At 41.5% G+C, this 14,696-nt stretch overlaps 1 protein-coding gene across 1 annotated transcript in view; it reads left to right on the top strand.

The window, feature by feature from the left end:
- Positions 1-4,936: 4,936 nt before the first annotated feature.
- TFCP2L1 (transcription factor CP2 like 1) overlaps positions 4,937-14,696 on the top strand; it is a 55,363-nt gene continuing 45,603 nt past the window's right edge. Inside the window, exons 1-2 of the mRNA XM_043990796.1 lie at positions 4,937-5,128; positions 11,064-11,215. Coding sequence (XP_043846731.1) covers positions 5,067-5,128; positions 11,064-11,215 — 214 coding nt within the window. The 5' untranslated portion in view covers positions 4,937-5,066. The remainder of the gene's footprint in view (positions 5,129-11,063; positions 11,216-14,696) is intronic.

Genomic DNA, 14,696 nt, shown 5'->3' with positions numbered 1-14,696 from the left:
GGTCCAAGACAGTTCTGAAGGACTTTTGATAAAAATGCTATCCACTACCAGTGAAAGAATTGATGGAGTCTAAATGAAGATTGAAGCATACTTTTTAACTTTCCTAATTTTTCTTGTTTTTTTTGGGGGGGGGTGGGGGGAAACAATATAGCCAATATGGAAATGTTTTGTGTGACTGTACATGTGTAAACTATATCAAATTGCTTACCTTCTCAACAAGGTGGGGGGAGGAGAGAGGGAGAGAATTTAGAACTCAAAAATTTTTTAAAATGAATGTTAAAATGCTTTTTGCATATAATTGAGAAAAAGAATTAAAAGATTGTAAAAAAAAAAAGAAAGAAATTCCACCACAATAACTATAAATGTGTGATAAACTGGAGAATGTTCAGGGGAGGACAACCATAAAGGTAAAGTGCCTTAAATCTATGTTTTATGAGCCTCAGTTGCAGGAAACTGAGCATTTTTGGCCTCATTCCCATCAGGGGAACATTATAACTGACTTCAAATATTTGAAGGGATGTCATACAGAGGAAGGCTTAGACTTTGTTCTGTCTACTCCCAGAGGAAGAATCAGATGCAATGGGTAGAAGATGCAAAGATGAAATTTAGTTTTGATGTCAGGAAAAACTTTCTAATTGGAGCTGCTATCCCGAAGTGGAACGGGCTGCCTAGACAAGGAGTAGATTTTCCCTCCTCAGAGGTCTGCTTAGGAGGCAAGTGTTTGGAGTCAGGAAGACTTGAGTTCAAATCCCTCCTCAGACTAGCTGTATGACCCTAGGCAATACCTTAAACCCTGCCTGACTTAGTTTCCTCCTCTGTAAAATAAGAGTAATTAAAAGCACTTATCTCCCAGCATTGTTGTGAATACAAAATGAGATAATATTTATAAAATGCTCTTCGAACCTTAACTCACCATATAATTGCGTGTTGCTAATGTTGTGACTTCCTCTCTTCCTGCTTCACTTTTTCCATCGATAAAATGGGGGAGCTGGGCTGCAGGATTTCATTCTGCTGTCCCTTTCCAGCTCTCAATTTCTAATCCTCCAACCCCTTTTCTAATTTACCTGGGCCTTAATCTTCTCATCTACAAAATGAGGAGGTTTAATTAGATGATCTCCATTGACATTCCAGAGATCCCAGCTGAAGTCAACTCCCCAACAATAGTAAAATGTTCCTAGCTGAGGAACCATGGCCAGTGGGGATTAAAAGCAAGATAATCTTCCAGCAGAGTTTTAAAAAAAAGGGGGGGGGGGCAGCTAGGTGGTGCAGTGGATAAAGGACCGGCCCTGGACTCAGGAGGACCTGAGTTCAAATCCGACCTCAGACACTTGACACTTACTAGCTGTGTGACCCTGGGCAAGTCACTTAACCCCCATTGCCCCGCAAAAAAAAAAAAAAAAAAAGCAGGAGTTGAGTGTGTAGTTAGCAACAATCTTTAGGTAACATCCATTAGATTGGGAACTCCTTGAAGGCAGGAATTGTTTTTGCCTTTCTTTAGTGCTTATAACAGCCCCTAATAGGTGCTTAAGAAATTCAATTTTGACTTGAAAATGGGAAGGGGGAGGGGAGGGAAGTGACCTCCTTCCCTAGACCTTCCCTCCCTCCTTCTGCCTTCCCAGAAGTGGCCTAGAGAAGTTCTGAGAGCTCCACTCCTAGAGTTGGCCACTACTCGCAGCAAACAACTTTGTATTAAACTGATTTGAGGACGGTTCACTCCTCATCCTAGTGGCTGCTTGTGCCAGCTGCATCAGGTACAAACATTGCTAGCTATGGTTCTAGTTCCAAGGGTAGGGACTAACTACATCTACTTTTGTGCAGTGCACAGACCTGAGGACATAGTAGGAACAAAAGGGACTATGACGTGGGAAGGTCGGGGCGCAGAATGAGGCCTTACATTTTTTGGGTTAAGGTAGTTGGTTGAAAAGGAAATGTTTGAGGCTGAAGGGAAAGGTCTTTGGGTAAAGCTGATTTATGATGCATGCCCCTCCAGATAGCATATTCATCTCATCCCCTTAGACCTCTTGAATAAAACTGCTTTCTTCAAGGTCATGAATGAACTCCTAATTAGTAAAGGTTCTGGATTGTTCCCAGTACGCATCCCATTTGTCTTCAGCACTCAACAACATTCCATCCTCTTGGATACTCTCTTTCAGCATTTTTGTCACCCCTCCCACCTGCTTGACTATTCTTTCTTGGCCTCCTTTTTGGGTTTATGTTCATCTTCCCGGTCTCAGGCCTCAGCCACTTACTAGCAGTGTGACCTTGGGCAAGTCACTGTGCCTCGGGTTCCTCAACTGTAAAATGGGGATAATAATAGCAGCTATCTCTCAGATGTAGCTGCCAGGGGGCTGGTAAGTGGTGCAATGGATAGAGTGCTGGGCCTGTGGTCATCTTCCTGAAATCAAATCTGACCTCAGACACTTACTAGCTGTGTTACCCTGGGCAAGTCACCGAACTCTGCCTCAGTTTCCTCATCTATAAAATGAGCAGGAGAGGAAATGGTAAGCCACTGCAGTATTTTTGCCAAGAAAACCTCAAATGGGCATCACTAAGAGTCAGACATGACTGACAACAGCAAAAATATGCTTATTTCCATCTCAAGGCTCTATTTTAAGTCTTCTACTTTCTCTCTCTCTCTCTCTCTCTCTCTCTCTCTCTCTCTCTCTCTCTTTCTCTCTCTCTCTCTTTCTCCTTCCCTTCCTCCCTCGCTCCCTCTCTCTCCTCTCTCTTTACCATCTTATTTCTATGGATTCAATAGTCTTCTTTATTCAGGTGGCTCCTGAATTCTTATAACTAGCCCTAATCTCTTCATTAATTTCCTGTCCTTATCTCCAAGTGTCTGCTGGACATCTCTATGTGGATATGTTTCCAACACCCAAAATTAATATGTCCCAAACTGAACTGAGTACCCCCCCCCAAATAACCCCTAATCAACTAACAAAACAAAAACCAACCCCCTACTCTCCTTTTCAATTTTCTTGGGTTTTTTAGCTGTGTGACTGAGCAAATCATTTAATTTCAGCCTGACTCACTTTCCTCAATTTTATTTTTTAAATCAAAAAAGTATTTTATCATTTTCCAGTTACATGTAAAGATAGTTTTCAACATTTGTTTTTCTAAGATTTCTAGTTCCAAATTTTTCCCCTTCCCTGCCTCCCCTTCCCCCTTCCCAAGACAGAAAGCAATCTGATATAGGTTATATATGTACAATTCTTATTTTTCTCTAAGGTACCATTAGCCTTCTGAGACCCTAGGCTGGAAACCTGGGAATTATATTTGACTTTTCATTCTCTCTCCCTCCCTGCTACTCCTCACCCCATCTAATAAGTTCTGGCTACTCTAGCTATACAATGTTTCTTATACTCTATTGTTTCTCTTCACTTAAACTGCAGCCACCCTAGTTCAGGCCCTTATTAACCTCTAGCATGTAAGATCACAATAACCCACCTACTTTTCTGCATATAATTTCTCTTTTCTCCAATGGATTTTTCACACAGCTCCCAAAATGATCTTCCTAGTGCATAGGTCTGACCATGAATACTCCTTTTCTCAAAAGCCTTCAACAGCTCCTCATTGCCTTTACGATAAAAGACAAATTCCTTAGCTTGGCATTTAAGACACTTCACAATATGGCTTCAACCTATCTTTTCCAGTTTCCCAAATCACAGCTCTTTAGCACTCTACCTTCCAAAACGGGACTACTGCCCACAGGCAGCTGGGTGATGTAGTGGCTAGAATGTCAGCGTCATGAGTTCAAATCCAATCTCAGACACTTTCTAGCTAAGTGATCATATGTAAATTATTTAATCTCTGACTCTCTGTCAGCACCAAATGAAGTATCTGAATGTCATGGTGATTAATAGATGCTTTTTTTTTTCGTCTGCAAAAATCAATAAATGCAGCATGGGCCCTGGATTCAGGAGAACCTGACTTCAAATCCGGCCTCAGACACTTGACCCGTATTAGCTGTGTGACCTTGGGCAAGTCACTTAACCTTCATTGCCCCTCAAACAAAAAACCCAAACAAACAAACAAAAAATCAATAGATGCTTGTTTCCTTCTTTCCTCAATAAAATTTAATAAATGCATGCTTCCTTCCTCTGCAAAACCTAGTGCCACATAAGTGGTGGTTATTATTAGTAGTAATAGTAAACTTTTCCTGAATTGAACAGAGCATTCCTAAAAGTCCTTTCATGCATTTCTCCCTTTCCGCTTAGCTCACGGTTCTTTAAAATTCTTTTGAGTATATTGTCTGTATTTGTTCTTTGCTCCCATAGCCCCACAGCCTACTTTGTATTACAGTTATTGTATATATGTGGTTTTCCACGGGCAGAATGTTAAACTCCTTCAGGGCAGAGACTCTGTTACTTTTCGTTTTTTGCATTCACAGCATCAGGCACAGTGCCTTCAACCATTGTAAATCCCTAATAAATGTTTAGTGATTTTAATCAGTAAAAAGTCTGGAGGTTTGAAGTGACAAGGTCTCATCACTACCCTCCCTCAAATACCTGATCACTCCCAGGGGAAGACCGCCAACTTGTTCCACTGCCTACGCCAACACAGACACCTGTCACCCCACCCTACTCCTAACCGGCCACATTCCAGAGAGGGGCCTGACTTTGGAGGGAGAACCAATGCCCTGGGAAAGAAGGGACTCTACCTGGTCCCTTTCCCTTCCTTTGGAAAAGACTTCGGGATCCGCCTGGCCGCAGCAGATCCCTCCTCCCAGTACTGGTCTCCCAGGAAGCTCACTCTCCCGGCCGCAGGGTGTGCCAGGCGGGGTCAGCCCAGGTTGCGGACCCTGGGAACCACCCCTTTCTCCTCCTCCCTTCCCACCCCTCTCCTGGGGAGGGGCAGGGTGCGGGGAGGGCATCCGCAGTGACCTCAGTGCCCGCCCTAACCCCACCCTCGGCCGGAGGCACTGGTAAATAAAAGCGCATGTTGCAGCCCCCGTGCCCCGCTGCCTCGTGGGAGCGGCTTTGTTGCGGGGGCTCTGGCCACCTGTGTGCCACACTCCCCTCCCTATATTGTCTGCGCTTTCCCGAGTTTCGAGAAGGAAAGAAACCATGCTGTTTTGGCACACTCAGCCGGAGCACTACAACCAGCACAACTCCGGCAGCTACCTGCGGTAAGCCCTGATCGCTGGTCCCGGGTCAGTCTCGCACCCCGGGCGCGGAGCGCTCCGGAGTCCAAGGCGCTGCCGCCCCGGCTGGTGCCTCGGAGTAACCCTTTACATCGGGATCTTGCGCCCGTCCTTGTGCAGTGTGTGTGTGTGTGTGTGTGGGGGGTGTTCCTTGTCGCATTTAATCCTGGGGGGAACCCCCTGGGCAGGGGTGGCAGCAGGGAGGAGAATCGATCGGCCCCAGGAAGTCCCCCTGGGAGGAGAGGCTAGAGAGGCTGCCGCTAGAGCCCTAGCTGGAAGCCCAGACCTACCTAGGACACTGATGACCTACCTATGGGGCCTTGGTCAAGTCCCCTGGGCCTCACTTTCTTCCTCTTTCCAAAAAGGTGGGGTAGACTAGGTAGCCCCATTGCTTTCTTGCAGCTTTTTGATTCATAGTTTGGAGAAGAGTTAGTTCGTAAAAGACACAATCACCGGCAATTACATCAGAAAACATCAAATACATATTTTTTTAAAAAGAACTTTCGTTGTCCCTCCCCTGACCCCTACGCGTAGCCTTTGCTCCTTTCTCGTGGCTCGCCTTTCCCCGGGCTGGAGCTCTCTCTCCCTCACCTTTGGGAGCCACTGGCTCGGACCGTGGGCTGACAGGCTGAGAGAGGCTCCCGTGCTCAGTCTGGAAGCACGCAGCTCTCTGGGCGGGCGGGAGAGGCCATGGGTGTCCGGAAGAGCACAGGCAGGCAGCAGTGGGCAGCGCTCTCCCAAACCTAGGGCTTGCCCTTCTCGCTTTGTGAGAAGAGTTAGTGCTACCTTAGACTCCGCAGGCAGACAGGCACACACAAACACACTCGTGCAGGAAGAGAAAGGGGACCGACACAGAGCACGGACCTATGGAGACTGGGGGAAGAGACAGGGAGCGGGAAAAATAGATGGGAGGCGAAGGAGAGAGCCGGGCGGGCGATAGTCCGGGTTTGGGGGGAGCATTAGTGACAGCCATCGGCATTTGTCGGCAGAAGTTGCATTCCCAAATCCTCCTGTGATGCTTACTATGTTCAGTGACCTTGGGCAAGTCGCTTACCCATCTTAGATTTACATTTGCTCATCTGTAAAATGAGGACATTTGAATTAGCTATAGAAAGCCTCTGAAGGCCCTACCTAATACCCCTAAAACATGATCCTTCCCATCTCTAGGTCGCGGGTGTTTCTGGTACAAGTGCTTAGCCCAGTGCCTGGCACATAGCAGGCACTTCTTATTTATTAAGCTGATATACTTATTATCAACTTAATTTATTACAAACTTAGTTGATTACGTTGATACACGTTAGTGTTTATTAACAAGCTGACAGATTAGAGAGTTGGCTTTTTAGACTAATTTTTTACCTTGACATGACTCAACCCTGGGGAAGGGGGAGAAGAGTGGGGGGAGGGGGATGGAAAAGAGCAGAACTCCTTTTCCTTGGAAGTAGTTCGCCTAATGAGGAAGTGTGCGGGAACCTGGCAGGATACTCCGTAGGGTCTCTGCATTCTGTCTCCTCTTAGCCTTCCAAATTGTGCCTTTTGATTTGAGAAGGGCGTCTGGTTTTGTGGTTCTTGGTTTTCAACCTCTAGAATTTGCCCACCGGAGAAGACTTAAATTCCAGGTGGGGGTGGGGCAAGGGTGAGGGTGGAGGGCTTGACCTAAGGGCTGGAGCTGTAGGAAGCCTCTCTTCTGCTTACAGAGTAGCAGATAGCCCCCTCAGATAATCTTGTATGTATTTCCCTGAGCTCTGGCCTATTCCCTTGATGGAAATCTTTCTTCTTCTGCAGGGATTTGACTAGTGCTCTTCAAAGGGAAAAGTAAGTCTTGTCTGTTTTGCAAAATTCTGATAAAAACAATAACAAAAACCAAACCAAACCCAAACCTCAGAAACTGCCCTCTTAGGAAGTAAGACACCCCCTTTCCCCTCAGTTCTGTGGGATTTGTTTTTTCTCCTTTCGTATTGGAGGCTGGGTATTAATGGACTCTAATTTCACTTTCTGAACTTGCTCGAACCAGCTTTAGCCTGTCTTATTTCCATCCTAGTCACAGTTTATTAAATGTGCCTAATTTAACCCAAGGGGCAGTTAACATTGACTTGGGAAAAGCAGAATTTGTGGAATGGTTATCAGGCAATGGTTGTACCATTATTGGAACTAGATGGCTTTTTGTACCTCCCTCTCCCATGAGGCTTCCCCCCAAAATCCAAAATGATACCCATCAAATCTCCCCACCCTGATTCCATTTCTTATATTCCTTTTTCCTTTAGAAATGAAGGGGAGAACAATGAAAGGGTTAAGCTTTTTAATTTGTCAGGTCATCATTCATTGGATTTAACTACTAGAAAGAAGGTGGTAAATGAGGGTGGATCTTTATTAATTCTGCAAGGATATTCTGTGAAGGTAAGATAGTGAGCCAATGACAGCCCAGAGTAATTTAAGTATAGACCCTGCCTTGATGGCAATGTGTCAGATCATTAGAATAAGTTTTTCCTTTTAAAAAACATTCTGGAGAAAACTAAGTTTCTGTTTATCACAAGAACTTAAATGTTTAATATTCCATCTAACTTTAATTTTCCATTTTCTCTAAAACCTGTTCTATGATCATTAAATATTTTAGGACATTTAAAAATGTGAGTTTGTAGATAAATGGTTGAAACATTTAAATTTTATGTCTTGGAAATATCAATTCAGTTAAATTTATTAAATTTAATCATTAAATTTGGGTGCATAAAACTTAAGCTTAAAACCAAAAAAGCTTAAGACACTGAGCTCAGTGGAAATTGGAGAAGCAGTTGAGTAAGGAGAAAGAGATAGCAAACCAAAATTATTCCTACTCACAAGGTACTTACACTCTAGTAATTCATTAAGGAATAATGTCTTGCATTCTTTTTGTGAGGCATGCCAATCAGCAGTTTTCATGTTTACTTCAGAGGTTAGAGATTCACCCATTTGTGAGATAGCCCAGAAACACGTTTCAGTTTGGCTGGAATGAAAAATGTCAGTGAAGTTTCAGAAAGAGAGAAAACTATAAGACTAAAAGTTTATTGTAGTGCTTTTTGATCCAAGGATAATTAAGTAATTGGTCAGCAGCCTTTTATTTTATATCCACCCCCTCCCTTTAGGAGACAACTCACTTTAGGAGATTGGATAATCTTCTAGAAATCGAGGCAAGAGAAGGCCATGGTTCACCCAGACTTAGGATGTATTCAAGAGAACAGTCCTGTGTCTAGCCACTATACCATAATGTTGGAGTTTTTCAAGTTGGCCTTAAGCAGTGGCCTGTTGTCTCTTTCCTCATTTACTATTTGATGTTCTGGGCAACTTTCATTTCTTTGTAAATAAGGATAACTGTCTTAAAACAAATACCCTTCCGTGAGTTACTTGAGTGTTGAATGACAGGTCAACCACTTTCTTTTCTTTCTTTCTTCCTTTTTTTTAAAACACCAAAGCACATGGATTATTAACTTAATATGATATGGGCAAACATGAAAAGCCCTAAAGTTAGAAGGGCCAGTGCACATTTTCCATGTTCCTAGATAGCTATTGTCATCTGAATTCGTCTACCTGAGTTTTAGTGGAAAGGGGGCAGCCTTGCTCTTTCAGTAAGCTGAAGGTTGAGCCAAGTTTTGGCTTTACTGGGCAGTGGAAAACAAGGGCAGGTGTAAAAAGGATTTTTTGAGGTGTACCCAAAACCATATTTTCCTTCAGGGAACCAGTTAGATTTTGGCGGGGTGTGTACAGTGTTTATGTATTTTAGAGACACAAGTTTATTGTGTTAGACGGAGAACAGATTGTCCCAGTGTCTTTGGTATTTATTCAATTTTTATAGTGATCCAGGATAAGCTAATCTCATTCATTATGTGAAGCATATTAAGAGAAGGGGGGGTGATTCTCAAGATAAGGGGACTGGCTTTTTTTTTGGCACCTGCTGCCTTTACCCTTCATAATTTATTAGCCTTCAATAAGCTTCCCTCTTGCAGGCCATTCAGATTATCAAGCTTTTTCCATCTCTCAATCATAGCCCAGGCTAATTCTAGAATCTCAGAATTAGAAGGGAGCTCAGTCCACCCAGCTCAGCCTGAACTTGAGCAAGCTTCTCCTCTACCATCCTACACAGCAAGCTGGCATTAGCCTTTGCCTAAAGATCTCCAGTGAGAGAGAGAAGCCCCACTACTTGTGGGAGCCATGGAGACACACTGGAGAGAGCAGGAATGGTTAGCAAGTTTGTGGCATATCTGATTTCTCCTCTTTGAAGCTTCTTCTGGCTACTAGTTTTGTCTAATGGGACAAGGCAGAAAAAGGCTGCTTTTTCTTTTGAGTAGAGCGGGGACTGTCTTTTACCTTTTTATCCTCAGAGCTTAGCACAGGACCCAGCACATAGTAGGTGCTTAATAAATGCTTGTTGACTGATTTAGATATATGTGCCACTATCGTGGCACTGTGATGCTAACATTTTTACCAGGTTACGCCCCGCTGCTGTTTACTTTCTTCACTTGACCATCTCAGTGGCATGGAGTCAAGAGCCTTGCCCATCTAGCTTGCCCTCCTCCGGAATGCTCTAGTTGATCAGTTTCCTTCCTAAAATGTGGTGCTTAGAATTAACCATAATTTTACAGATGTGGTCTAATCAGGATTGAATATATCAGAACCATCACCTTCTTTGACATAATTTTCTTGGCTGCAATACTACATTTTTGACTCATTGAACTTAAAGTACACTAAAAAAATCCAAATTTTTAACATGGACTGATAGTCACCACTCCCCCATCTTGAAGATTTCACATTGATCCCTGTGTAATTTCTTATTACATCTGACACAACATTCTGTCTTGTACTCTAGAGTATCCTCTTAGCCTTCCCAGCTTTTTGTCATCTGCAAATTTCATGGCATACCATCTATGCCTATATACAAGTCACTGATAAAAATGTTTCACAGCACAAGCTGAGCAGAGATTCAACCCTACAGTGAACCTTTGATGGGTACTCTTTGAGTCTGGCCATACAGCTAATTCTATGTCTAGCTCAGTAGGAGCCATGCCTTCCTCCCCACTCCCCTCCCCCCCACCCCATTTTTATCTCTTGAGTTCCTATAAATGGAAGTTTCTTTTTAGTAATAGGAAAGGAGAAATCTTGAAGTCTTTCAGTTTGGTAAGAGAAATTTCCATTTGGTTAAGGAAAAAAAAATCAAACCCAGATTTCTGAATGTAAATTCAGGAGAGAATGGTCTTGAAAGAAGAGGAGTTACCTATTCTCCAGTTACTACCAGCTGCTCCTCATTGCAGGGATGGATTCTCATCTCAGTACTTCCATAGAGTTGTAGATGCATCCCCTCAGGGTAAATGATCTGTTCGGTACAATAAAGGCTATAGAGAGATGAAATAGGTTTCATTTTTTAACAAAAGATAATTTAATATTTTTTCTTGTAGCTCATAAATAGCTATTCATAAAACTACCTCCGACATTGATATTTTATGAATCTTAGAGGGAGAATTTTTTTAGCTCTTCTAAAAAAATCCCAATTTTTGTCCTCCAGATTTACAGGGAAGTGTTTTATAATTCTATGCATCACGTCCTGTCTGAAAAAGATATCACCAATTATTCTGTTTTTACTATACTTTTAGGCCTCTGTGTGTAATATTTATGACAAAGTTGGTAGTAGATTGAACTTTCAAACAGAAATTTATAATGCTGCAGAAGTTTCTCCAAAGATTTAAGGTGTTTTTTGGGGGGGGCTGTGGGTGGAGGAAGAGTATTGAAGGAGGAAATTGGGTGACAGACAAATCTGGTGCATTGATGTCCTGGAAACCATCTCATGTTACCTCTGCAAGAATGTCTTAAGCTACCTAGGCGCTTTTTTTTTTTTTTCAAAAATAAAGATTCTTCTGTTAGATATCTTGCTGACACATGTGTTAACTATATGTTTCAGTGATGTCCTTGCACTGCCAATCTTTAAGCAGGAGGAACCTCAGCTGTCCCCTGAGAATGAAGCCAAACTGCCCCCATTTCAGTATGTGCTCTGTGCAGCCACATCACCAGCTGTGAAGCTTCATGAAGAAACTCTGACCTACCTAAACCAAGGTAGGTTTGCCCCCAAAAGGGAAAAGCTCCTCTGTGAACTTGGATGGGCTGGGTCTGAGAGGCCCAGAAGGAAGTGTTCGGATTTCAGCATGATGTTTTACTGACTTTCTTGTGAAGGGATAGAGCAGAGAGACAAGGAATAGGGGATTTAGGAGCGGGGTGGGGGGTGGGAGAAAAAAGCTATCATTATTGTTGGATACAGATTAAACACTTGTTGCAAATGATATCTGGCAAATATATTTGGAGTGGGGGTGTGTGTGTGTATATATATATATATATATATATATATATATATATATATATATATGTGTGTGTGTGTGTGTGTGTAAATGCATAGATATGTGTGTATATATTCATATAAGCATGTGTATACATGTTTACATATTCACACAAAAATCCTGGCTCTCTTGGAGAGTATTTGTATAATGAATTGAATATCTTTCATAAAATTCGAAAGGCTTTTTGTTTCTGAATGTAGTGAGAGCCTTTTATAAATAATAGTGGGAGACAAGATGAATGTTCATTTCTAGATTAACAATATCATGAGAAGAGGATAGGAGTCACAAAAGCCTGGGTTCAAATCCCTCCAGGTATTAATTATGTTGTCCCTGGGTAAGTCACTTAATTGCTCTACTCCAGTTTATTCATCTGTAAAATGAGAGGGTTGTACTCAGTGGTTTTGTGAAAAATGAAACCTATTTCATCTCACTCTAAAACTTATGATACTTCATCTGATTTTGGTAAAGCCTTAAGAAACAGATTCCCATGACTTCAAGGTAGAATGGGTGGTAGAGATGATTTAGCCCAGACCCTTGTGCTTTCAATTCTATCTACAATATCCCCCCAAAGTGGTCACTGTGAGTGCTCATTCAACCTATGCTGAGACAGTTTAAATGGAAAGAAATTCATGGTCTAATAAAGCTTCTAAATGTAAGGAAGTTCTTACATTTGAGGGATGTGATTTGACCTTATTGTCTGTATCTCATGATATGAGCTAGATTATAATAATGATTACTATTGTAAGGAAGCACTTGTTATAGGCATTCTGAGGTTCAACTGTCCTCGAAGGTGAGAGTTAAGTATTATTGCTGAGTTAAAAAGCAGTAAAAACTATTTATCCAGAATGTGTGTGTGGGGGGGGGCGGGGGTAAGAGGTAGGGGATGAAAAGCAGATACATTATTCCACTTGGCAAAATTGGGAATATAACTGAATCCTTACAGCTTTTTGCTCCCTCTCCTATGTCACTGACTATTTCTGGACCTTTGATTCCTTCATTTGGGAAATAGCTGGGGGTAGAAGTCCAACCTGACGCTTTGCATGTTCTCTTTTCTGCTGAACTCACCAGCTCTTTAATCTAAAGGGAACTTATTTTACCCCAGCCTTACCAAGGGGGTCCATTTTTTCCCCTCAGGATGGCAGATTATAAAAATCAGAAGTCTAGGAATGTGACCCATTTAAAAATAACCCTGATTTTGAAATGTCCCAGAGGAGATTCATCTCAAGCTTTTAAAAGGTGTTCAATCTGTCTTCAGATCTCTCAGACCTTATTTGAAGCTAAAGTTAAGAAAGTCTGATGCCATTTGTCCATCCTATAGACATTTTCATCTAATTTGAAAAAACCTTAAGGTCAATGGTGGTTTTGTTTTTTATATAAAACATGGTATTTTAAAAAATGTAACTGATCTAGTGTTCTCGCCTTTCTTTTTACCCTGAGAGGTGGTAGGCCACTGGCTATGTGGCCTTGTGAAACTATGGGCTTTTCTTTCCCCTTCTAGGAAATGAAATGCTGGACTAGACAATCTCCAAAATTCTGTGGTTCTATTTCTGTACTGTGTGTAGCAGCATCATACAGAGTTCCATCAGCTATTCCTTGTATTTCACTCCACAGCATTTATCTTTTAAATTTTTTTAGTTTTATTTCCTTTTGTTTTGATACCAGTTATTTTCCCCAACCCCAGTGAACCCTTCTTTGTAACGAAGAATATTTAAACAAAGCCAATCAACATAGTAGCCATACCTGACAGGTATAACTTATCTGATAAATATATATCACTTTCTACATCCATAGTTCACAGCTCACTGCCAAGAAGTAGGTGTGTTTTTTGTTATTAGTTCTCCAGGACTGAGATTTTTAATTATAACTCACCAGAGGTAAATGGCTTTTTAGATGATGTTATCATTTATTATTGTAGTCATTGTATATGTTGCTCTCTTGGTTTGAATTTTTTCACTCTGTGTCACTGCATACAGATCTTGCATTTTTCTGAGTTCCTAATTTTTGTTGTTTCTGCAATAGTTCTAATTTTTGTTGTTTCTGGGATGGTAGTCCTTTAAATTTACAAACTGTAATCTGTTCAGCCAACTGATGGGCACCCCTTTTTATCAACAGTTTTTTGTGTCCAGGAAGAGTCTATGACACTGACTCTTTTTTTTTTCTAGTTTGTTTGGTTTTTTTGCAGGGCAATGAGGGTTAAGTGACTTGCCCAGGGTCACACAACTAGTAAGTGTCAAATGTCTGAAGCTGGCTTTGAACTCAGGTCTTCCTGAATCCAGGGCTGGTGTTTTATCCACTGTACCACCTAGCTGCCCGGACATTGACTTTTGAAAATTAGTTTCTTGTAGTATTTGAGAGAATTTTATAGTTGTCCCTTCAACCAATCAGATTTCTTTTTCTTTTATTAATTTTTTTTTATCAGACTTAAATAGACCATCTCCCTAACACTCCATCTGCCATGGATTTGACTTGATTTTTAAAATTTCTATTTAAAAATTTTCTCAATTACATGTAAAAATATTTTTTGAGTTCCAAATTTTTCTCCCACCCTACCTTCCTTCCCCCCTTCCGAGGGCCAGCAAGAAATTTGATATAGGTTATACATTACTATGATGTTAAACATAGTTCCACATTAATCAGAATAAAAGAAAAAATGCAAGAAAGAATAAACAAGAACAATAACAAAAAAGCAACAACAAAAGTGAAAATCGTATGCTTCAGTCTGCATTCAGATTCCATAGTTCTTTTTCTGAATGTGGAGAGCATTTTCCACCAGAAGTCTTTTGGCATTGTCTTGGATTATTGTATTGCTGAGAAGAGTTAAGTCTATCACAGTTGATCATCACAAAATGTTGTTGGTACTATGTACAATGTTCTCTTGGTTCTGCTCATTTCACTTAGCATCCATTCATGTACGTCTTTCCAGGTTTTTCTGAAATCCCTCTGCTTATAATTTCTTTTCTTTCCTTTTCTTTCTGCCCCTCACATTTATACTCTTGTATCATTAGAAATGTGGACATCTCCTTAGCACAAGAGCCACTCAATGAAATTTCTACTTAAAGCCATGTGATACCTTTTTTTTTTTCTTCATGTGGTGCCAAATGTTGCCTGAGATGACCGAAAACACATTGTACTTGGCCATGTCTTTAAACACAATTTTACAGTTGCCATAACCAGAAAAGTAAATTATGGCGCAAGACTGAGAA

The sequence above is a fragment of the Dromiciops gliroides genome, chromosome 3 (genome assembly GCF_019393635.1).
Source record: "Dromiciops gliroides isolate mDroGli1 chromosome 3, mDroGli1.pri, whole genome shotgun sequence".
Classification (NCBI taxonomy): domain Eukaryota; kingdom Metazoa; phylum Chordata; class Mammalia; order Microbiotheria; family Microbiotheriidae; genus Dromiciops; species Dromiciops gliroides.
Note: the sequence above shows the minus strand (reverse complement) of the source record. Positions and strands in the feature narration are given on the sequence as shown.